At 45.9% G+C, this 24,447-nt stretch overlaps 1 protein-coding gene across 1 annotated transcript in view; it reads left to right on the plus strand.

The window, feature by feature from the left end:
• The window catches only part of LOC308329802 (protein jagged-2-like), a gene marked incomplete at its 3' end in the record, with an annotated part of 62,726 nt that overhangs the window by 8,103 nt on the left and 30,176 nt on the right, over nt 1-24,447 (plus strand). The window contains exon 3 of the mRNA XM_080784305.1: nt 16,047-16,107. Coding sequence (XP_080640431.1) covers nt 16,047-16,107 — 61 coding nt within the window. The remainder of the gene's footprint in view (nt 1-16,046; nt 16,108-24,447) is intronic.

Here is a 24,447-nt window from a genome sequence, read left to right on the forward strand (position 1 = left end):
TAAGTGTGCTCTTGTCTATGTGGGGAGATAGCAGTAGAATGCGGCGCCCGTTTGACTGGGGCGCAGTGAGTGTGTGTGTGTGTGTGTGTACATACAGTATGCATTTGTGCCTGTGTTTGTGTACGTGCGTGTGTGATCCTCCTCAGCTAGCCTCTCCCTTTTGTCTCTCCTCTCCTCTCCTCTCCTCTCCTCTCCTCTCTCTCCTCTCCTCTCCTCTCCTCTCCTCTCCTCTCCTCTCCTCTCCTCTCCTCTCCTCTCCTCTCCTGGCCGACTGGGTGACTTTAATAAGTGTAAAAGCCTCCTGTGCGTCCTCCCAGGATGACCCAGGCAGGGATCCGTTACGCAGGCTGAGGGACAGTGACGGTTTAAGAGCCCGGCTCTCTGCTCGCTGCGGTCGGAAGCGGCCCGCTCATCTTTCCCACGCTGGCCCGAGTCGAATGGCCTCCACTTCCTCCCCTTCTAACTCGAGATGACCCGCTTTTCTGGCTGAAACGTGTGACTTCACGCTTCTTCTGCAGGGCTGTTGGCCCAGAGGCGCGGAGAGGCCGAGACGTGCTTCTGTTGTTGATAATAGCGTCATGTGTGACTGTAGGGGTGTGTGTGTGTGTGTGTGTGTGTGTGTGTGTGTGTGTGTGTGTGTGTGTGTGTGTGTGTGTGTGTGTGTGTGTGTGTGTGTGTGAGTGGTAATGAAAGGCATGTGTTGCAGGTGTTGAGGTGAGTGGAGTGCAGTGGGGATTAAACGTTGTTATTACACACAGGGTTCTTCATTACCATGCTGACTGCTTAGTTAGTAGTCTCTGCTCACATCCTTAATGAAGCTCAGCTGGACCTCACAACCTGACAAACGCACGCAGGGGGACATCTAAATACTGGTCGTATGAAAGACAAGGAGATAGAAGGGTAGATTGAAAAATTGGCAGATGGCGAGATGAGGAGAGGGTTGACAGGTATAGGCCTAGACCAGTGGTTTCCAAACGATGTGCCATGAGACATTTCCAGTTGTGCCTTGGGATTGTGTGACATCTATACTATTATTATATTATTGCAATGTCACTGTTTTGGGCATCACAAGCTCACAATGTGTCGGATCACTATTTCCGCTATTTTCAAAAGGCGCTTGCCCCTTCTATAAACAGCTTTTGTCCCCACACGTCTCAAGATTTGCCAATGATGATGAACGGAGAAATGACGTCAGAATTATGCTAAATATGACGTAAATTAAACATCAAAACGTAAACGCCATTGACATTGAAGGGAAAATGTAGGTCATATGTAAACGAGCAAATCAGCTAACCAATCACAGGGAACAGGTATTCTGATTGGCCAATGGCCAGTATGAGATGATACATGATGATGTATGTATGATAAGAGCTAGTAATTCAGCTAAATATGACGTAAATTAAACATGAAAACATTAAACGCCATTGACATTGAAGGGAAAACTTACGTCATATATAAACGAGCAAATCGGCTAACCAATCACATGGGAGCGCTTGGCCAATAAGGGACCACCTTATGTACCTTATGTAGCAATGTCAAATGTCCGCTAACATAAATTGATGTACGATGACAAGAGCGCCCCTCACTTCACATGGGTGTGATTCTTTTTAAAGAAGTAGGTCGGGAGTGGCTTATTGTCAGTATCAGCCGGTAACGCGCGGGTGTATCGTATAGAATCGAGATTCTCATTATATCGATATCCAAAAATCAATACAAAAAATCGCTGGTCACAGTTACAGGAGTTTTCACTATATGAACATGTCTTCAGTCATATTCAATTGACCCCAGTCACTTCAGTTCAGCACAGCTGAACAAGGGTCCAGCTGACACTCGTTAATATTACTTGCATCGAGGCAACTCTTTAGTGTGAGTATGTCTGTAGTCTCTGTACACTAACTAACACAAGTGAGTGAGTTTAAAACTACCTGTGCAATGCATTATGGGTTTCTGCATACCCTGCATGTGTGCATTGTTTACAGCAGTAAGTAGTCTGGTAACTGAGTGAGAAGAAGTGACTAAAGCCCAACACACACCGGCTCCGTCCGACGCGGCGCAACGTGTTGCCGCCTGTAAAATAGAACTGGTTCTATCGGCGCGCCCGGCGAGGCGCCAGCGCGCGTCGGACGCCGCCGGTGTGCGATAGGTTCATTGAAAATAATGGAGGCGGCTGTTTTGACGCGCGGCGGTCGCAGACGGTGTGTGATGGGCTTGAGTGTCAGACTCAGTCAGAAGTTAAAACATTTTCCATCCAAGATGTTGTTGTCGTGTGTGTTCATTCAGTTGATAAAACCTTTACAATTATAAAAGCTTTTTACTAAATGTACTTTGCTTTCATGCCAGAAGACTGGAGTAGATCCTGCTGAAATCCTATGTATTGAATCGAAAAACTTGAGTTGAATTGGAAAAAAATCGAATCATGACCCCAAGAATCTGAATCGAATGGAATCGTGGGACACCCAAAGATTCACAGCCATAACACCTAGGCCTATGCTGTACCATCAGCTCCCAGTACTTCCAAAGATTCACAGCCATAACACCTACTGTAGGCCTATGCTGTACCATCAGCTCCCAGTACTTCCAAAGATTCACAGCCATAACACCTACTGTAGGCCTATGCTGTACCATCAGCTCCCAGTACTTCCAAAGATTCACAGCCATAACACCTAGGCCTATGCTGTACCATCAGCTCCCAGTACTTCCAAAGATTCACAGCCATAACACCTAGGCCTATGCTGTACCATCAGCTCCCAGTACTTCCAAAGATTCACAGCCATAACACCTAGGCCTATTGGCTGTACCATCAGCTCCCAGTACTTCCCAAGCACCCAAGCCGTGCTGCTCATACGCTGAATTGCCAATGAGAGTGCTGAAATGCCATGCTTGGCTAGTCGGCTCTGGGAAGAAGACTCAGCCCATCAGTGCATTGTTACCATAGAAATGCATGGCAGAAAAACACTTCCTGTGGACACGGCCCCTTACTCTTATTAGTTCTCTTCAGTGTTGCTGTTACGGCTATGCAGACTGTTGTAAGCATCGCCTCCAGTAGTGCAACTGGGTGAGGGGGGATGGGTTTATCAACATATCTAGAGCTGTGATCCCTATTGGGACATGTGGTTACCCAACCTATGAGGCCCTCTGTAGTACCCTGACACACTTTTCAATGCACTTGAGTGCAAAATTTGACGTGTACATCACGGTGCCATAGTTCAGTGCCAACATGTGCAGAAAATAGCAGATCTACTTAAGCTCACAACGTGTCACGTGAGATTATAGATCAGCTATTAGAACTTGTTGCTAAGCTATTTTTGGCGGATAGATTTGGTGTAGAGGGAATAAATGAGAGCGCCATAAATAGGTCCCTGGGGAACCTGATCAACTAAGTACAGTATATAGGATTTAAGGGGAACCTGATTTAAGTGGTTAATCTGTGTGTGTGTGTGTGTGTGTGTGTGTGTGTGTGTGTGTGTGTGTGTGTGTGTGTGTGTGTGTGTGTGTGTGTGTGTGTGTGTGTGTGTGTGTGTGTGTGTGTGTGTGTGTGTGTGTGTGTGTGTGTGTGTGTGTGTGTGCGTGTGTGTGTGTGTGTGCGTGTGCGCGCGCGTGTGAGAGAAAGATGAAATACTGCACAAGTCGTCAAGTCACTGAGCCGTCTTTGTCACAGGCATGTTACATTTGAACGAGGTTCCTGACCTTTGTGGAATATGTTTGTGGTTAGGAACCAAACAGCCATTTCCTTTCCTGTCTGTATCTCTTGTTCTCTGCCAATCTCTGTGGCTGTTTTGTCCTCGTTTATTCTCGATGAAAAGTTAAAGTCATTTAGCAGCAGTCTGCGGTTCGGCAGTGCATTCAGTGCCCCCTCATCGCAGCATGAATGAACAGTTCCAACCTCGCCGCCCCATCCGGCCAGCAAGGAGAGGTTCATGAGGCGTCGCAGTGGCATGACACCACAGGTCACCTTCCATGTCATTATGTGTGACGACCTTGTTCAATGAAACAGAAAATCATCCTTGAGAGAGACACCAAACTGATCAAAGTGCTTCCGAGATTCATGCGAGTTTACACTAGATTGCACGTGCAGACGCCATATTTGTTCGTTAAGTCTTGTCCCAGGTGGCTTAATGAAGAGCTAGTCGTGGGGCTTTCCCAGGGCGTGAATATCACTTTCCCAGCTGCACTGTGGAGGAACGAGGGATGCCTTCACCTTTCCCTTTGTCTCGATGCCTTTCTTCACAAACAATGACTTTATGCCTCTGCTTTTGTCCGCAGACATTGAGTTTTTTTTTTTAAAGAAAAAAGAAAAAATTGTGGAAATAGGGAGATCAGGGCAAGGAGTTTAGAGATGGAGATTGAGAGGTGGAAATAGAGAGAATGGAGGAACTGAACTGAGAGAGAAGAGAGAGCACCACTTAGTTGGAAGTTGGGGGAAGCGTGAAGTTATAGAGGAAAATGCAGCTAAGAAATGTCATGATGGAGGTGAAAGAAAGAAGGGAGAGATGGAGCAGAGAGGGGCAGCTGCGCCGGGCAAAATATCTGAGGAGAGGATTTTAAGGAGATACATAATGCTTAATATACTCGCAATGTGAGCTTGTAGATCTGCTACTTTGGGTGAACGACCCTGTCGTGCAACGGGGTATAAACTGGGCTTAAGGCCTCTTGTGTTGCACTCTGAGGCCGGACTGAGAGATATCTGATGTTCAACACCTTGATACGGTGTTGGGTAACGGGTTCTCTCTCTCTTCTCACATGCACACTGATCTTGTACATTTATTTGCTTAGACATTCTTTAAGTTGGCACTTAAGTGGCTAATACTGATCTGGATCCCAGTGTTTTTGGGGCAGTAGCATTTCTGAGTGTTATTGTACAGGGTCCCTTATTACTAATGGTCCATCATAGATCAATAGCCTATTTGACTGATTCTATCAAGATATAATGTACTGTCTGGAGGATGTAGCTTAGTGAGTATAGGGAGGCCATCAGGAAATTAGAATGTCATGGGTTCACCCCCTCGGTCCACCAAGTGGCCTTGAGCAAGACAATTAAAACACCATCGGGGCCCATGACGTAAATCACCGTCAAGTTCAAGTGCACGGTCATGTGCCCGAGACGGAGATTGATAATCTCTGTCAAATTAGTGCTATGGAAACTGATCGCATCGCTCTACAGCCTAGAGGCGCTTGCTGACGATGGGCACATTTTATTAATGGATTAAATAGGCCCTCAAGGTGTTAACCACTAACAGCTCCCCCCAAGGACTCACAACCCTCTCGTCAGCCATCAGCTGGGTGAAGCTGAAACTGTTTTGGGTGGTGGGGGCTGGTGGAAGCAAGTTTCAAGAAAATGGACCGATCGCCACAAAGCGCATGCTGAGGTCACGGTGGCGAGGAAATAGGGGTATGGGTGTGTTGTTGTAAGCCAGCTGAATGGTGGGAGTGTGTGTGTGCACACCGAGTTGGCACTAGCTAAAAACACCCGACGGCACTGAATGATTACACAGCACTGAAGGATATCTGTCACAGCAAAGAAAATACAGCAGCGGTGAAGAATGCAAGTACAGTCAAGCAGATTTTATCACTGTGTTTGAAGTCATGCATGCTAATCGGTGGTAAATGGGGGGCTACGGGAACCTTGTATACACGTTATCTTGGAAGGGGAGTACCTCAAGCCGCCTCAGATGGGAGTGTTGGTTAACCTGTCAACTTTCACTCAGTGCTTTTGGCAAGAATGGCTGTATGCTCAGCACAGTAGTATAAAGGCCATTAGCGAGGGAGCTATGAGTACACGGCTACCGTTACATGATATTACGCTTGTTTTCGTTGGCTCAACTGGCACCTCATTGCTACAGGTGTGTGTGTCATCTATTTTGACTGCATGAAATCGTGTGTGCCATTCAGTACATTTCTTAGGATCCTCTTATCCGTCGATGCGCGTGGCGTCACGCCACTATACAGTAAATCAGGCTCCAGTCTGAGACATCGTCGTCTCAGAGTGCACGGCAATGAGAAACATTGCTTAACGAGTCAAAGAAGGGTCATCTTCTTTTCTTTTCGTCGGCCCTTTTAAAATGACGCCTCAGAGGACAGAACTGAGCGACATGTCGTGCCAGTGCTCTCATCATGGAAAACACCACATCATCAATTCACAATAAAGGGCAGAATTCATCCCCCCTCCCCTCCTGTCTCTGGCCTGCTGAAAGAACCATTATAACCATTATAACACGCCACCATGACAGAAATAGATTTTCACGGGTTTGGGTGTGGAAAAGTGAATTGGGTCATTTCACCCATTTTTTCCCTCCCTTCGTCTACTTTGGCACAGTAAAAAAAAGGAAAAAAAAGAAGACGTTTTTTTTTTTTGAGAAGCCCTGATTAGATTCGCTTAGATTAGATTTGCCGTCTGAGACGGCCCTGTGGGTTGGCGAGGAGAGAGAGAGAGAGGGAGGGAGCGGGGCAGCAAGGCTCTTATCAGGAGGGAAGGTGAGGAACTGGGAGAGGAGGAAAGGAGGCAGAGAGGATGGATGGGAAGGAGGAGGAGGATGGAGGGAGTGCTTTTGCTGTTAATAACGTGCTGAATTAGCCGCCGTCGCACATGTCTCCCCTGGGAGGTGCATGTTTTATTCATGTCAGGAGACTTAACAGGTGTGACATGACAGGTGTTGTTGTCTCTGATGCCTTTTTTTCTTCTTCCCCTCCGATCGCAACTCTGCAAAAGTTGTTAATTGGGTCTCAGACACCCCCCCACCCCCCCTACTCTGGTTACAGTGAATATTCAATTAAAAAAGCGAGAGGTTCTGTTTTTATCCCATCTGTGGCTGGAAGAATCACACGTTCAACACAGGGGGAGCCGTGCTTATTTAATGAACTTCCTGTACAATTCCTAATTTGTAATTGTGTGTTATTGTGTGTTCAATGTTATTTTGAAGGTCAGGGTGACAGTCGAGTCCAAGTTTGAAGTGAACATGAACAATTGTTTCCTGAAAGCCAGAAACAGGAGAGCCAAGATCCAAACACATAGCGTCATCGGGTCCTGTATCAAGTTTGACGCTGCTCCATAGAGAAAGAAGAGGAGAAAACCCTAATGAGATTTAACAGGGACACGATTCACGAAGGGCCTAATAGTATTTCTACATCAGTAACTTTATTACCAATTAACCTAGCCACTTTCATTTTACAAAATACAAAAAAAGAAGAGAAAAAAAGTTGTGAGATTGTAAATCAATGTTTGTATTGTATTTTTTGTAGTTATTTGTACGTATGAGGGGAAAAAATTATATAGGACCTAAGTGGTTAAGAATGCTCAGTTCAGCCTCAAAACACAAAGCAACTTTCAGTGAGTCAGAGTCCACTAATTGAATATCCTGTTCATTTTCCATGTAGATTCACATCCAATCCACTTTTATACGTGCACGTGTGTGTTGTTCTCTGCACTTGCCTGCCAGCCTGATGAGGGGGGGGGGGGGGGGGGGTAATTTATTCATTGAACAGGTGAGGCCAGTGAGGAGGGGGCTGGTTTCTCCTGAGCTAATGAAAAAGTTAAATCCCCTGGGCTCGTGTAAATTGGTTGGAAGGTGTCGGGTGTCTCCGACCCAGCGCTGGGCTCTTCATCTGTAAGGTCACTCTACAGGCAGCAGGGGGTCGCAGCTCTCCAAGCCACTGTTCTTCAAAGACGCAGTCACGCACGCGCGCATGCGCACATACGTATATATATATATATAGACACATGAACAGACACAAGCTTAATATACGTACACCTTATATCTCTTTTAAGCATGCACATGCACAATCACAAGTGCGTGCTCGCACACGCACGCACGCACGCACGCACGCACACACACACACACACACACACACACACACACACACACACACACACACAGTCACACACAGTGTGAGTCAGTCATGGTGGTTGAGGCTTCACATTGATAAATAGGGTGAGATTGATTATGATGAATTATTATCAGTTATTAAATCACTGGCCTCATTAATCAGTGCCTTACCATTGTTCACGGATGGGAGGGGCTTATAAAGACAGAGTCATCTTAACACGGGTCTCGTGGCTTTGTCAGCCCACAATGTGTGTTTGTGAATGTGTGTGAGTTCGTGCACGTGTGTGTGTGTGTGTGTGTGTGTGTGTGTGTGTGTGTGTTTCCATGTGTGATAAACAGTTGAGTGTTTTTGAAAGAGTGTGTGTGTGACTAAGAGAAAGAGGGAATTGTAAGTGTGTGTGTGTGTGTGTGTGTGTGTGTGTGTGTCGGTAGGGGGGGGGGGGGGGGGGGGGGGCGGAAATGTGTGCGTGCATGTCTTCTTTTAAGGCAGTGATGTCATCCTACATGGACTTGGATTTTCATTCACATTAACTAACATTAATTAATCTACAATGTGGGAACTTGTAGATCTTGGAGTGTGTGTGTGTGTGTGTGTGTGGGGGGGGGGGGGGGGGGGGGGAGGCCAGGTTGAAGTGGTTAAATGTGCAGCGCCGAGGCCCACTCAGCATTAAATGAACACAGAGGATGTTATTGTGCACTGTTGTACAAGAAGTACTGGGTCCTCTTGTGGAGAAGCGGCTGATAATATTTGACTGAAAAATTACAGTTTTTGTGAGGTCCTACCGTGTGATTATGGCTAAGCATCTTGTATCAACATGTTGATGAAGTGGGGTTCGTCTGAATCCAGAGCAATGATTTACTATGGGCCAAACCGGAAAATGATCATTAATTGCTAACTCTAAAATTGTGACTATATATATCATTACACACAATAAATTCTGCCGCTAATTATACTGTCCTAGCATTTTGCAAGTCCCTGTAGTGTGAGGAGTAATGTTCCATGTTCTAATAATGTGCGATGGTTGTAATACAACTATAGGCTAGTGGCGATCGTTCACCAAAAATAGCCGATCTACAAGCATGTCGCACCGCTGCGACACGCCGCAAGCTTGTAGATTGGCTATTTTTGGTATGAATCAGGTTTTAGCCAACGGTCACGACGCCAGTATTCTACCCCAAAGTGTCCTCCAGGGGGCGGCCGGCATCGTGATGTCATCGCTTCGCTATGCGTCGCCACAGTGACATCCGACCCTGGGAGTCCTGACCATGTAGTAATGTGTACTTACAGTTTGGGAAGGAAAAGTACAGTGCTACTGCTAACCCACTGATTTGTTTTTGGCTTCGGGGAAACGCTGCCTCCAGGCAGTGCTTTTTTGCAGTGTGTTTTCACGGTAAAATGTGGAAACATTGGACGTTCTAGTTGTACAGTTAGCCATGGTCTTTTCATTGTGTGTTTGCTATGTACAGTATGTAGCCCTTGATCCTGTATCAGTAGTAAATGGTAAATGGTGCATCTACTGTATATAGTGCCTTTATCCAAGGCGCTTTACCATGCAAGGTGCCAACCTGCACTACGGGAGCAATTAGGGGTTCAGGCCAATATGCCCCGTCCAGGTGTGCTTTGGGATTTTGTTAGTATTTTGTGTGCACTCATAACCCAATACAGAGGCAACAACCCCCCCCCCCCCCCCACACACACACACACACACACACACAATAATTTTCAAAGTAGCTAAAAGATCTGATCTACAAGCTCACAATGCATCGCGAGGCATTGTGTGAGCTTGTAGGTCTGCTGTTTTCACTATGAATACAGGTGTGGTTTCAGACTTTGACTTGCCCCAGATGTGTGCCTTGGGCACAAAAATGTCTGAAAAGCGCTGCTTTATAGAGAGCCAGACAGCTGTTGTGGACGTATCCCTTCATGCCTGTTGTCCTACACAAGCCTTGCTTCACACACCATTCATGTTGAACATTATATAAGGCCAACCAAAGGATATATCATATGCAGTAAATCTGTCATCAGAACCTAGTATTTAGCCCACTAGACCAGACCTCTGACAGGTGATAAAGAGTGTAAAAAAAAAAAGTCGTTGTAGCTTTCTAGATAATTTATCTTTGAGGTTACAGCCAAAACAAATTGGAAGTTGGAATCAACTAATCTGTAACTCTGAAGATGTACAAATGAAACCGAATGGACCCGTAAGGTATATTCTCAGAGTTGAAGCAACACTTGGGATTTAACAGCGTTTTGGGCGGGAACCCCTTTTGGTGTTTTAAACATTATGTTATAATTTAGCTATTGAAAAATAGCAGATCTACAAGCTCATAGCGCGCCACCAAGTGGCGTGCTACGAGCTTGTAGGTCTGCTATTTTTGAAAAATCGTAAAAATGTGGCGCAAATCTTTGAATATACTGTATATTCTTTCACAGTGAACGTTTTTTATTTCTGTGACTTGCTTTGCAGGACATACTAAGAGCCTGTGTCTACTTGAGTTAGTGTTAGCGACACGGCCGTCCATGTTCCGTCCTGTCACTCTTCAGGTTTCCATAGCAACTGACTGGAACGTGTTCATTAACAAGAAACCAATATTACATGGGTCAGAATCAAAGAACCAGATAGAATGCAAGATAAAGGGACAGGGATGTGTGGACTGTGGGAGAGGGGATGGGTGCAGGGTGGGGTGGAGAGGGTGGGAGAGGGGATGCGCCCTGTCATTTTGCGCACTTCGCCGCCCCTACATGATGTTTGCGCCGTGTCAGCTTGTTGAAGTGGTTTGTCTGTTTAATTAGTTGCTAAGGTCAGAGTGTTTGTGTCAGAGGTAAATACAGACCTCGGGCCTTGTTGTCCCTTGCTCTTTCATCTCTGTCCCCAGAACTTTGTCATCTCCCTTGCTAAAGACCACCAGACGGAGGGTCAAGTCAATCCCGGGTCATGGGAACTAATAACAATAATACAATAACCATTATTTATTATAGAGCGTCGTAGTCTCGCCCACTTTCAGAACGACGAGGGCACCGGAAGAGAATTTCCCATTAATTTTTCCATAGACGTTTCAGAAAGTATTTGTTTAAAGACCTTTAAGCCTCAGACAAAGCCAGCTCGGCTCCTGACATATCATGACAATTAACACAACATTTTTGACCGAACAAATATTTAGAAAGAAGGGTTGTACCCTGCCATTTTTCACTCACCAACATTGCAACTTACGGAAAGCTTGAATTATCCTCTTTCAATCTATACAGTTTCTGTTTCATAAAAATCCACCGTAGAAATGTTATGAGCTACTTCTTGTCAAGAAGTCTGTGCAGTTTTTTTTCCCTATGTGTCAGAGTTTGGAAGCGTTCGTTATCAGTAAAGCAACCTCCTGCATTATGTGCAAATTCAAAACAGGTGGTACGCATGGGCCGTTGAGTGATCTTCAACAAGCACTTCCAAACTCCAACACTCCAGATCACCTGCAAGGAATTTCTTGACAGGAAGTAGCTCATAACATGTCTATTGTCTACAGTGGATTTTTATGGAACAAACACTGCAGATAGAAAGAGGATAGATAATTCAAGCTTTTCGTACAGCTGCAGTGTTGGTGAGTTTGACTGTTGTTTAATACAATTAGATAGGACTTTTTTGGATGAATGGGCTGTCAATGGGAAGTTGCACCTAGTTAGCACCTTGCTGGCAAGATGGATGCGGTCTGCATATGGTCAGTAGCACTCACGTGAAAGCACTGGCGAGAGTGAAAGAACAATTGATTGATCCCCATGGGAAGTTGTAAAATGTGAAATGAAAAGCAGGTACAGTGGAAGTTGCAACTGATATTGATGGTGGTTGTTGTGGTCAATCACGCTCACACACACACACACACACACACACACACACACACACACACAAAGTTCTGGGACTAAACAGTTACATGTAAAGGTAACGAATCAACGATATCTTTCTATAGATAGTGCATGAGATCTCAGCCTAAAGGGCCTTGATAAAACGCGCTTATAGATCATTTTAAATGAGATCTGCGTTTTTGCTCGGAGAAGCCGCGTGAGCGCGGTCCCGTGAATTTGTTGCACGCGTGCTCGTTTCGTGCACACGCCCGCGACTCACCAGAGCTGGATTCGGTTTAGCTTTTTTCTTACGCTTGCGTTGTCGCGCCCCTCTTGAGCAGACCAGAAAACAATGTGTGCGTTCCTCGCTCCCCATTTCCAAGGCCCTTTAGGGTGTTCTTGTCTCTGAATTAATGTAGTATGTGAAAATAAATTATTTATTTTCTATGTTGATGCCCCCAGCTTATCAATCATGTTGACGGCGGCGGCATCAAGTGTGTGTGAGTCTAATTGTTTGCATAGTTTGAATATTAGTAGTGCGATAAGTTTATTGACTATAAAGTTATAATGAGTGAGTCTTGAAGTAGTTGTGGTTTGTCTCTTCATGTCGGCAGTCGTAGTTCGGCTGCATGCCAAATACTACTTTTTCATTTACGGTGTGAGGGTTCATCTTCACATCGATGCATATCAAAATAAAACTATGGTCGCTGTGGCTGTACTTTAAGCATTATTTTATACTTTAGCTATTGAAAAATAGCAGATCTTCCAAGTCTACCTCAACCTGTTCTATGGACTGGAGAGAGCATTGTTGGAAAAATATTATTAGATATTTTAAGACCCCGTATCAAGAAAAACACAAAGGTGATGATTGGCTGTGCTGGAGGCAGTGTGGGGCAAAGAAAGCCAACTACTTTCACATTTTCTGGGGGTGCCCCAAGTTGAAAGTACAGTATTTTGGAACAATATTCACAAATCACTCAAATCAATGTGGCCCAGGTACACAACCTTGTACCTGGGCCACATTGAATGTCTAAACCAGATGAGAGACACAAAGCTACTGCAGGTGCTCCTGGCAGCCAGCGAAAAGTAAATTACAAGAAGATGGCTAACCCCAATCACACCCACAATGGACGATTGGCACGGGATAGTCCTGGATATTTTCAAAATGGAAAAACATGCACCCTAAGAACTAGACTAGCCAAATTCTACCATATTTGGAACAACTGGATAGTACTTATTGCTTTATGATATTTGTAAAGAAAATGTTTAAGACACCCTTCCTCCTCCCATGGTCGAAGTCCAAAGCTGTTTTGTTTTTGGTCCCCTCAGCAATACTGTAAATACTTTCGTTTCTTGGTTTTTGTCATTGTCTTTTCTTTTTTTTCTGTCCCCTCTTTTTTCTTTTTCTCCCTCTGAAGTGTTCATTCTGAAGTAATGTTGCCCCTGTGTTACGTGTTGTCTTGATGCCATAATGACGTAATCCATCTGAAGAAAGTGAGGACTATACAGAGACATTGTAGATGGAGTCACTTGGAGGGGGGATGACATGGGACCGGGGGAGGGAGGGAAAAGGGGGGAAAAACAAAAAAAACCTGGGAATTGCACCAATGACTTTTTCTGTGTTTAAGAAATATGCATTCTATACTACACTGCTTTTTCCAAATAAAATAAAACACATATTCTTTCCCAGTGAACGTTTTTAACACATCTTTGCTTCTGGGGGGGTCCCTGGAACAACATATTTTAAGATGGGGGTCGGCAGCCAATTACATATATTTTTTATTGTCCTTGACATGAGAACCACTGATACAGAAACATAGGTTTTTCAGAAAACTGTCATGATTTAGAAGACATTTGTAAGAATTTGTTTGCGCGTCTTACTGGTGATTTAGTCACAAGCTTTTTTTGTTACTTTTCATTGGGTAAAGGTTGATAAAACCCACAGACAGACGTAACCCCGTCCAAAGTCACATCCCTATTTTGGACATGCCATTATAGGCAAACGTTTTCAAAAATAGACGCAACTGTGACATTGTCATGTATAAACTAGGGCAATAAAAATAAAAAAAACATTTTGCCCGGCCGACAGCGACGATATAGTCTTTAAAATAACCTCAAAACAGACCTTTATGTTCCTGACTCGGTCTAACAGGTCCCTGTTTGTTTCAATACACAGCCACCTCAGACCAGCGGCATTTACAGCCTTTCCCTGTAATCTTTTTCTTTTTTTCTTCTTCCCAGCAGCCCTCAGTCAGTCATAGTGAGAGTCAGTCTCGGGTCATGGGAACTCACAGCTGTTTGGACGGCCCCGTGCAGCAAGCTCCATCTCGGTTTGTTTTGCTGATGCCCGCGGGAAAAATAATAATAAAAGAAGAGGAAGAAGAAGAAGAAGAGGCGATTAAATAGGTTGCAGCTGAATCAATCCACAGTTTTAGTTTGTTGCTGTGGGACAGTGAAGGCTCCTCTGGAATGTAGGACACAGCTTACAGACATGCTGGGAGTTAGGCCTAGTCTTCAATATTTACACACTATTATACTGTTCATTGATCATAAATCATCAAGTGAACCATTTTGATCCAATATTGAATATTTCTCATGAGAAAGTGGTTAAACATTCAGACATTTTAGTTGTTTTCCCCAACATCGTTTATATACAAATCAATTATTCTTTTATAATGAATGAATTAAAACGATTAGTTTGATTAATTGTTGCAAGCCTAAAGCCAACCAAGGTGGTGGGAATTCTCTGGGCCCCGGAGGGAGGAACTTACTGTACTGCTTAGAGGGCTCTGATGTGCATAGTTTGTTGATTTGCTGGGTTACCTGTAAACGTTATAGCATACCCACATACACCACACCAACGTATTGTTGCTGTCAGGCACAAACCTCTTAACTCAATATTGGAACTTTTTGTGGGTTTTTTTCTTTCCGTAAATTAATGCCCTACTCGATTTTTTGTTTTTGAGCTTGTCGATCTGCTATTTGTAGCTATTTTTTTGAAAAGTAACAGTTTTTGTACAAACGAGGTTTCCACTCAACAGAGACGATGCACACTATTACAACAGTGAGTCTCACACAGTCGGGGACCCAGCCAATAGTAGGGCGGCCTAGCCTTGTTTCCCAACTGTTTGGTGGTTGCACTTGTTAACTAGCCTGAGGGAGATAGTGGCTAATCAGTGACAGCGCTGTGAGAACCAGAGCTACGTTCCCACCGTCTCTCTCACCTTTATGCAAAAATATGTGTGTGAGAGACGTGTGCGAGAGCATATCTGGGTTTCTGTTTTTGTAGTGTGTGTCACTATACTGTATACTGTATAAGAGAGTGACTAAAAGTCCACAAGGGCATACCTAAGTATCTGTGGCAAAGAAACAACACAGTTTATGTGTGGGAGTGTGAGCGCACAGTTCTGTGTGTGGTGCACCTGTGTGTCTGTGTGGATGTGAGAGCATGCGTGTGTGTGTTTGTGTGTGTTTGTGTCTTTGTGCGTGTGTGTTAGTGTCTTTGTGCCTGCGTGCGTGCGTGCGTGCGTGCGTGCGTGCGTGCGTGCGTGCGTGTGCGTGCGTGTGTGTGTGTGTGTGTGTGCGTGCGTGCGTGCAGGGTGGCATAGCTAGGTTTCTATGGCTGTGTGTGTCACTTTGTATTAGTGTGACTTGACGTGTGCGGCAAAGCTGACCATTCAGAAGAGCAGGTGAAATGCTGTGTGTTGAAGGGTCTGGGGTCTGTGTAGACTAATGTTCACGAGGACGTTGGAAGGGTCTGGGGTCTGTGTAGACTAATGTTCACGAGGACGTTGGAAGGGTCTGGGGTCTGTGTAGACTAATGTTCACGAGGACGTTGGAAGGGTCTGGGGTCTGTGTAGACTAATGTTCACGAGGACGTTGGAAGGGTCTGGGGTCTGTAGACTAATGTTCACGAGGACGTTGGAAGGGTCTGGGGTCTGTGTAGACTAATGTTCACGAGGACGTTGCGCTGTGCGCCCGTGTGTGTGATTTCAGAGGCAACAGATTTAATAAAGTGATTTTCATAATTCAAGATCTGTCTGTGTCTGTCAGGCCATAATCGCCTAATCGCAATCATTTGTGTTAGTGCTTCTTTGTATATTTAAGTTATTTGTCACATCTGCCCGGTGATTACAAAGCCTAAAAGGCAAGCAGAAATACAAATTGTTGCAATATTCAATGCAAAAACAATTACATCGTTAATCGCAATTATTTGTGTGACAATTAATCGGCAACTTTAAATGTGTAATGGTGACAGGCCCTACTGTCCATACCGTACTATGTAAGTGCACAGCAATACTGTGCGTGCACGTGTGTCTGTTTATATGCGTGTTTGTCTTAATGAGCGTGAAGGGTCTGTGAGCCGTGATAACCTCTGTTGTCTTGTCTCTCTCTTCCAGCGGGAGTACACACTGATAGTAGAAGCATGGGATTGGGACAACAGCACTCACAACACCAACGGTAAGTCCACTCCATTGCTCTCTGCTTTGTCGTACACTACAGTACACTCACCTGTCCAGCTGGGAAGGAACCAGTGGGATGTTCCTAGAGCCCGACAGATCCGAACCGATTATTGCACAGTCCTGGACCACTGATTATCAATGTTTTGACTGATTTTGTCACTATATTCTAATCAATTAGAAAAACCCTTATTTTATTAACACCTTCTGTCTGGCATACATATTTTCGGCATGTACAGTATATACAGTATTTTTAAATGACCAATCACAGTGCAACATGTTGTTTTTGTAGGACTTAATTGTGCTTAAATGACTGTTCAAAAAATGGGGTGCAGTGCACCTCATAGCCTAGTGGGTAGGACATATACTGTACCACAATGCTCATAATGCCTGACAGCAAGTCCCCCAATTCGACTCCTGTTTCCTGTCTCTCTCCACCCCCCCCCCCCCCCCCCCCACCTCTAAATGTATGTTATGGGATTCAGAGAGACATTGCCTGGGCAATGCTCAACCCTGGAGCCAAATATTCCATTCCAAAGTAAGGGTGAATGACGGGTGAAAGTGCCGAACCACCATGGAAGTCAAGCTGAAAACAAGGCTGGTATGCTGGGTGTTTATGGTTAAGCTTGCCAGGAGTCCCTAATCTTAAACGGTTTACAGTTCTTATTTACCTGTATTTCTGTAGTGGAGGATTGCTCAACACAAATTTACACCTGAGACACACTGTACGCATACTGTAGCCCTCCACTGTTAGTCACTGAGCTGCTGTCAAACCCATGTATTGCTCAAAGACTAATTTGAACCACTTTCGCCCTATTTTATACTTTATGAATATGATGATGGTGTAATGTAAATATTTATTTGAGAAAACTGTAGTGTTTAAAAAGTATTAATGCTTATTATAATGAAATGGCCAAAATGGGGACACCACTGCAGTGAGACAGTGGACTGCAGTGAGACAGGAGACTGCAGTGAGACAGTGGACTGCAGTGAGACAGTGGACTGCAGTGAGACGGGACTGCAGTGAGACAGTGGACTGCAGTGAGACAGGATACTGCAGTGAGACAGTGGACTGCAGTGAGACGGGACTGCAGTGAGACAGTGGACTGCAGTGAGACAGGAGACTGCAGTGAGACAGTGGACTGCAGTGAGACGGGACTGCAGTGAGACAGTGGACTGCAGTGAGACAGGAGACTGCAGTGAGACAGTGGACTGCAGTGAGACGGGACTGCAGTGAGACAGTGGACTGCAGTGAGACAGGAGACTGCAGTGAGACAGTGGACTGCAGTGAGACAGTGGACTGCAGTGAGACAGGGGACTGCAGTGAGACAGGGGACTGCAGTGGGGCTGTCTCACTGCAGTGGCCTGTCTCACTGCAGGGGACTGCAGGGAGACAGGCACCAGACGAAGTCCCTGCCAGTGCACTGTAAGTCCCAGTCCAATGTGGTTGTAGTGTAGGGGAAATGGAAGCTTGTTCATCTTTGAACACATGCTTGGACACATACTTTAACCTTTCAGGGCACTACCGCCCCAATCCATCTACCCCAAATATACTATTTTTCATTATATTAAACTAGAGCGGTGCCCGTGGTCACTGGCCTACTTGGAACCATGCAAGTTGGAAATGCATGCCCCACCAAGTTATTATGTATGTGTCCCTTTTATGCCAATATATGGAGTTCTTTGTCAGGCATGCCCAAATATGGTGTCTATGCCGATGTCTGGACAACAATCATTTCCATATATGGAGATAGGGCTGATCAGGTCCAGAGCCCGGGCAGAGGCTTTTGTGCTGGTTCTGGACAAGCGACTACCCGACGGACTCGCCGCCGCGCACTGCACGCCCTGTGGGGGTGTGGAAACGCGTGTGTCGAAGTTTTCGAGTTACATGGATTACAGACGTACGTACACACAGAGGCGTGGTGCATTTATAGATATTGATCAATATGATTAATAATTGATTTATTAGTGTGTTGTGAAATCCATCCAGTGCCATTGGGATGGGATGGGAAAAGTAAAACCAACCTTTGGTCTTTGCTCCTCCCTCCCTCCATCGACGAGCCAGGTACACTCGATTCCCACTCTATTCATGAGAACGGCTTTAATGAAAAGTGACTAATTATCCCCAGAGGGATCATAGGAGAGGAGGAGAAAGAGTTTAGTTCTTGGCCTGCCTGCCTGCCTCCACGCTGCACAGCGAGATGCTTGGTACACAGCTGTATCCTGTTTGTACACGCTCCCCTCATCGCAGGGCCTCTGTTCGCCGCACTGTTCTTCCCCAAAGTGCTGCCGGGAGGAAGTAAAGGTTAATTGAGGAATGTATCTTTGTGTGATGAGACGAAGTGGGACCTCTCCTTGCTAGGTGTTTGCTTGTTTGAAAGTCGAGTGCCTTTTAATTTGGAGCTAAGTGCTGATCTGTGGGTGAGGCTAAGTGCCTGGGTGAATTAAGCTATACATAGCTAGATAACTGCACAGTTAGCTGAATGCCTGCTGACTTTTAAGAACTTATGGACTGACTGACTGACTGACTGCCTCGATGGCTGACTGAATAAATGACTGGCTGGCTGGCTCACTGACTGAATAGCTGGATGACTGGCTTGCTGGCTGACTGACTCAGAGACTGACTGAATGGCCTGCTGTATATGGTTGGATGACTGACTGATGCAAAGACTGACTGACTGAAGCCCGACACACACCGGCTGCGTCCCCCGCGCGGCGCCGCGCGGCGCGCACAGCCGCCTCCATTATTTTCAATGAACCTAACGCACACCGGCTCCGTCCGCCGCGCGGAGCCGCGCCGCGCCGCCCGGCGCGCCGATAGAACACAGTTCTATTTTCCAGGCGGCGCCGCGCGGCGCCGCGCAGCAACGCGCCGCGCGGCGCCGCGCAGCAACGCGCCGCGCCGCACACGGTCGCAGACGGTGTGTGGTGGGCTTGACTCACTGTCTGAGGGTCTGGCTGGATGACTGAATGGCTGGCTGGCGGACAGGCTGACTGTGTGACCAAGGGAGCGGTGCGTGTCCCATGGGCTAGTTGATGTTCATTTCCTCTCCATGTTTTGCCTTCTGAGTGTATACCTTGCTTTCACTTGCACCGAAAATTAAATTTACATTTTCGGCGCAAGTGAAAGCAAGGTATACACTCAGAAGGCAACTAGCTCATGGGATTGACACGCACCGCTCCCTTGGCACATTTTCTACAGAATCACCCTTCCTCTCTCACTGGCTTTCTACCTATTTCTGTCTGTCGGTCAGTCTAAGTCTACCTGTCCTTCTCTTGGTTCACCCCCCCCCCCCTCTCTCTATTGGTAGGGGGAAATCCCAGAAACAGTGATGAAATCATGAAACAATGCATGTGGGACGCAGTGCTGCTGTTGTGTAGTCTGTGCAGTGTGTGCAACATGTAGTTGGGTGGAGGCCAGCTTGGGGTTGGGTTTAGTGGTTGTATCTGATAGCAGTGGCTCTGTGTCAGCCACTGACCTGTGAACACACACACTGTGTCCGTGTCACTCATTCTCACTAATCCTCCAAACGCAGCGTTGTTGTAACAGCTAGCGTTTCCTGCTGTACTGCAGGGGTTCATGGGTGGTAGGGTCACATCCCAGACCCACACAGTAGACTGACTCCTAGTCACATCCCTGCTGGACTGTAGTAGGCCCAGACCCACACAGTAGACTGACTCCTAGTCACATCCAGAGTGCATTATTTTAACTCTCAGGGTGTATACATGGAAATAATCACCGGCCCATCGGTTCCATTTGTGTGGATTTTGTTGCGTGGCTGCAAGAGGTGTGTGTGTGTGTGTGTGTGTGTGTGTGTGTGTGCGCGTGTGTGTGTGTGTCTCTGTCCCATCTTTCTCTCCATTCCTCCACGTTTTCTAGTTCTATTCACTCTCATTTCTGTCTCTCTCTCTCCCTCCTTTGCCCCTCTCCTGTCTCCACCATGCTTTCCATTCATGCTCTCTTCCTCACGCCTCCCTCTCTTACACCTCTCCTCCCTCCCTCACTCTCATCCCTCCCTCCCTCCCTCACTCTCATCCCTCCCTCCCTCCCTCACTCTCATCCCTCCCTCAGTCCCTCACTATCATCCCTCCCTCAGTCCCTCACTCTCATCCCTCCCTCAGTCCCTCACTCTCATCCCTCCCTCAGTCCCTCACTCTCATCCCTCCCTCAGTCCCTCACTCTCATCCCTCCCTCAGTCTCTCACTCTCATCCCTCCCTCAGTCCCTTACTCTCATCCCTCCCTCAGTCCCTCACTCTCATCCCTCCCTCCCTCACTCTCATCCCTCCCTCAGTCCCTCACTCTCATCCCTCCCTCAGTCCCTCACTCTCATCCCTCCCTCAGTCCCTCACTCTCATCCCTCCCTCAGTCTCTCAGTCTCATCCCTCCCTCAGTCTCTCACTCTCATCCCTCCCTCAGTCCCTTACTCTCATCCCTCCCTCAGTCCCTCACTCTCATCCCTCCCTCAGTCCCTCACTCTCATCCCTCCCTCAGTCCCTCACTCTCATCCATTTGTTGTTCCCTTCCTTTTTTCCACAACCCAGCTCCCTCATTCTCTCCTCCTATGCCCCCTTTCTTCACCTATCTTCCCCCTTTCCCTCTGACCTTCCACTGTCTCTTCACTCCCTCTGTTTCTCTCTGTCCCGTCCCCCCCTCCCCTAGCCTGTCAGACAGTTAGGGACACTAACTATATTAAGCCTGTGAGCACATGGGTTCGTTAAGGCATTAATTTAGGCGGTGCTGCTTCTATTTGGGTTTAGAGATCTTTTTCCCTTTCTGTCTCTTAATTAGCGCAGCCCAGCTGTCAGCTACGGGCGGCTACCGAATGCCACTTAATTATCATGGAACATGCATTATGACTGTCTGACATATAAATATACACACACACACACACACACACACACACACACACACACACACACACACTGTAAGATCCTGGCTGTTTGTTCAGTTCTCCTTTACGGGTCCATTTGATCCAGTTGATGACATAGATAAATGGATGGCTGTAGATGAATGGATATATTGTATGGAACAGACAGACAAGATGTACAGACAGAGTCACAAAGTTCAGAGGCTATAATACGAGTTCATTTCATTCCACTGTTGCTACACAGTAAAACCCCGAGTGTTAATTTAACCCTGAAAGTGTCAAATAAGCGAGTGTCAGCTAGAAAGTTGAACGTAAACAGCATATACTCATTTAGGGCCGTGTAGGATCAGTCCTGGGCAGCGGGTTGGCGAAGCCCCAGGAAAAAGAGGCTCTGTCCAGAGCTGTTTGTGCTTCAGGAAGCCCCTGTGTGTTTAAAAACAAAACAGAAATACTGCTAGAGAAAAAGGAGGCCAGTGCTATTGTTCGCCGTCGGCGAGGAGGTGGCACGTCTACAGGGGCAGGGCCGCTCTCACCTCAATCACATATCCCATATCCACTTCACCAAGGTGGTTGAAATTGTACTTCTTTACTGGTCCCATATGGCAAACGTGGCCTTGCCGTGGAGGCATACTGTAAATAACATGATGCATTTAAAAACTCACAAAACAGTTGCAGAAAACATAAGGAAACATAGAGAGCGGCGTTATGTATTGTACTATTTTCTACTTGGGCAACGGCCGATATGTAGATCTGCTACTTTCACATTTTGAATACCGTCTCCTATAATGACATGCCAAAAATAGGGAGGGACACCAGGGTTAATGTGATTAAATGGTAACCAATGGGATGTGAGCATGGATGTTACAGTTGAGCAGGTCTTCTACAGCATGTGAGACACACACAACATAACAAAAAAAGGCCTGGTTGAAATATGTGTGGTTGAGATGGGCGTGATGCCAGTGCGTGTCCCCTTAATGCTGAAATCACACAGTCAGATGGATGACAAATCAATGCAGGCCTGCTGTTCTGCCTCACATCTCCGTTTCTGCAGTGGAGAAAACGGATTGACTGAGATCTCAGTGATCTTCATGGGTGGACCCCCGATTTATACATAGATGCGTGCCGGTGCCAAAAATAGCCGATCTACATGCTCACAACATGCCGTGTTGTGCCGCATTGCAAGCTTGCAAATCGGTTATGTTTGGTTGCGTGACTCGGTGCAAATCAGATGTTACTCTGAAGTTGCCTCAGAACAGGAGGTTTCCAACAGGCCTGTAAAAAAGAAACGGCACAAATTGACCGTTAACGGTCTGAAAAGAGGAAGCATGCAACATCGCTATTGAACACAAAACCAAAATAACTTTTTATATGATATTACTTTTCATAATAAAAGGGAGAGAATGACTCACACCCATAAAAGGCTGGCACGCTATGAAAGCACCTGGACGAAGGTGCCGTTGAAAGGCGCTGTGCGCACCTCTCTGCCAAGCAGTTCATCGATCATGGCAGGTTCACTGTTGTGGCAACAGCCTGGATTGTCTTCTAACAGAATTTGTAGCGTAAATGTGTGAATGTGACGGTAGCAGAGTGTTATATATCAAGTGAATCATCTTGTCTTTTTATATTTAAAAAATGTAGCTTAATGTTTGTTCTCATCAACGTGCCATATAGACTGAGGCGTTTAGTTCTCGCTCTCGCTCAGAGGAATGTCAAATTTGTGATTGATTCAGATGTTCCACCACCAGCAGTATGTAAAGTCAGAGTAATAGAGTTCTACTTACAGTAGTTGTATGCAGGTGTAGAACACTGCAAATAGGCAGTCTATAAGCTCACAACGTGTTGCGTATTGTGATCTGGCGGATTATGTACTCTAACGTATAAATCAAGCATAAGCACCTGAGCTCCTTGAACAGATGAAACAGGAACTTCAGTGCAATATTAATACATTACAGTGCACTTAAAATGTGGGCTATAATAGTCTTTTTTTGGAACACATACTGTAGACTATTACATTACTCTTGACTTGGTCAAATACTTGAATATCTGAAGCCCCTCGATGATTTATGTAAGCCAATTTTGCCCCCCCCCCCCCTCTCTCTCTCTATCTTTCTCCTCTGTCATCTGCTCTCCCTAGTAACAACAGCTCTCTTTGAGAGCCTTCTTCAGCACAGCGAGAGAGAGAGAGCACATGATTGGACTATATTTTTATATCTAATTGCTGGAAATGAACAGCAGTGAGTGAGTGCTTTGCTGTTCAGGTGGTGTGTGTATGTGGGGAGGGGTGGTGTGTAAACTTTCAGAGATGGACTAAATAAGGACAGCGTGAGAATACATTTCCAACCTATTGCCTGTTTTTATGCTACCTGGTAGTAAAGGTTTATGGATGCTCTTAAAAAGGTGATGTCAGTTAGTTTACTGCTGGGCAACTCACCATCTCATGCTAGTCCAACACAAGGATGTAAGTAATTAGCTCAAACTTGCATTAATATAGCAATTCATGCAAGTGGTTTGCAATAACGATACAGAGACAATGTGGGATTATTTCCTCCCTAATGTGTCTTTTTTGCATTCTTTACATGCCATGGGTTCAACAATGAACAACATGCTCTCCCCCTTTTATTACCACTAACACAGATTTGGAAGAGGTTATCTAGTTGATATTGTGATCAGGAATCTACACACAACACTCTACAGTTGCCGGGTTGCAATCTGGTAGTCTGGTTGCAATCCGTCCACAAGGTGAATGTGAGGTGTGAAGATGCATAATCGATGCATTATATTCGTTCAGGTACACAGTAAAATCTTCACTGATAATTTATCAATTGTAACTCGGTTATTCAGTCAAATGAATACTCATGATTGTGTATTTCCAGGCCTGTACAGTTGCACAGCAAAGTAAACCATGTCTTCTGGTGGTCTTTAGAATGTGTAGTGTAACAGAAGGTTGTAAGCGTGGGTTTTGGGCCTTGTCCTGTCCCTGTGCCGCCATGCCACCACCCATGCCATCGTGCCCCGGCAGTGTCACAGCTGTCCTGCTTGGTGGACGGGCGGCCTGCTGGGTCATGGTGCTTCTGTTCCTTGAGAACAAGCTAAAGGCCCTTTCCTATGTCGCCCTTCCTCCTCTGTTCCCCGTCTCTTATTATTTCCGCCCTGGCTCCGAAGGAGTCGGGACTGGATATCCTGAGAGAAGCAGGGAGGGGAGGTGAAGAGCGAGCCAGCCAGAAAAGGCTGTTTCACAAAGCAGGAAAACTGAAAAAAAAAAAGTGTTTCAGGGTTATCAAGGCCTTGCAGACCCCGGCTCCTTCGCCCTCTGTTTGTGTTTGGCTTGTTTTCCTTTTGCTCCTGCCCGCTTTTTTCCTTTCCTTTCTTTTTTTCTCCTCCTCGTTGCTGCTTGGAAGAACAGACCTTTATCCGAACCCCCTCCCTCTGATCTCGGAGCGCATCAATGCTTCTTTCTATGTTTTGTCTGTTC

Source organism: Protomyctophum bolini (assembly GCF_963924005.1).
Source record: "Protomyctophum bolini genome assembly, chromosome: 15".
In the NCBI taxonomy this organism is placed as follows: domain Eukaryota; kingdom Metazoa; phylum Chordata; class Actinopteri; order Myctophiformes; family Myctophidae; genus Protomyctophum; species Protomyctophum bolini.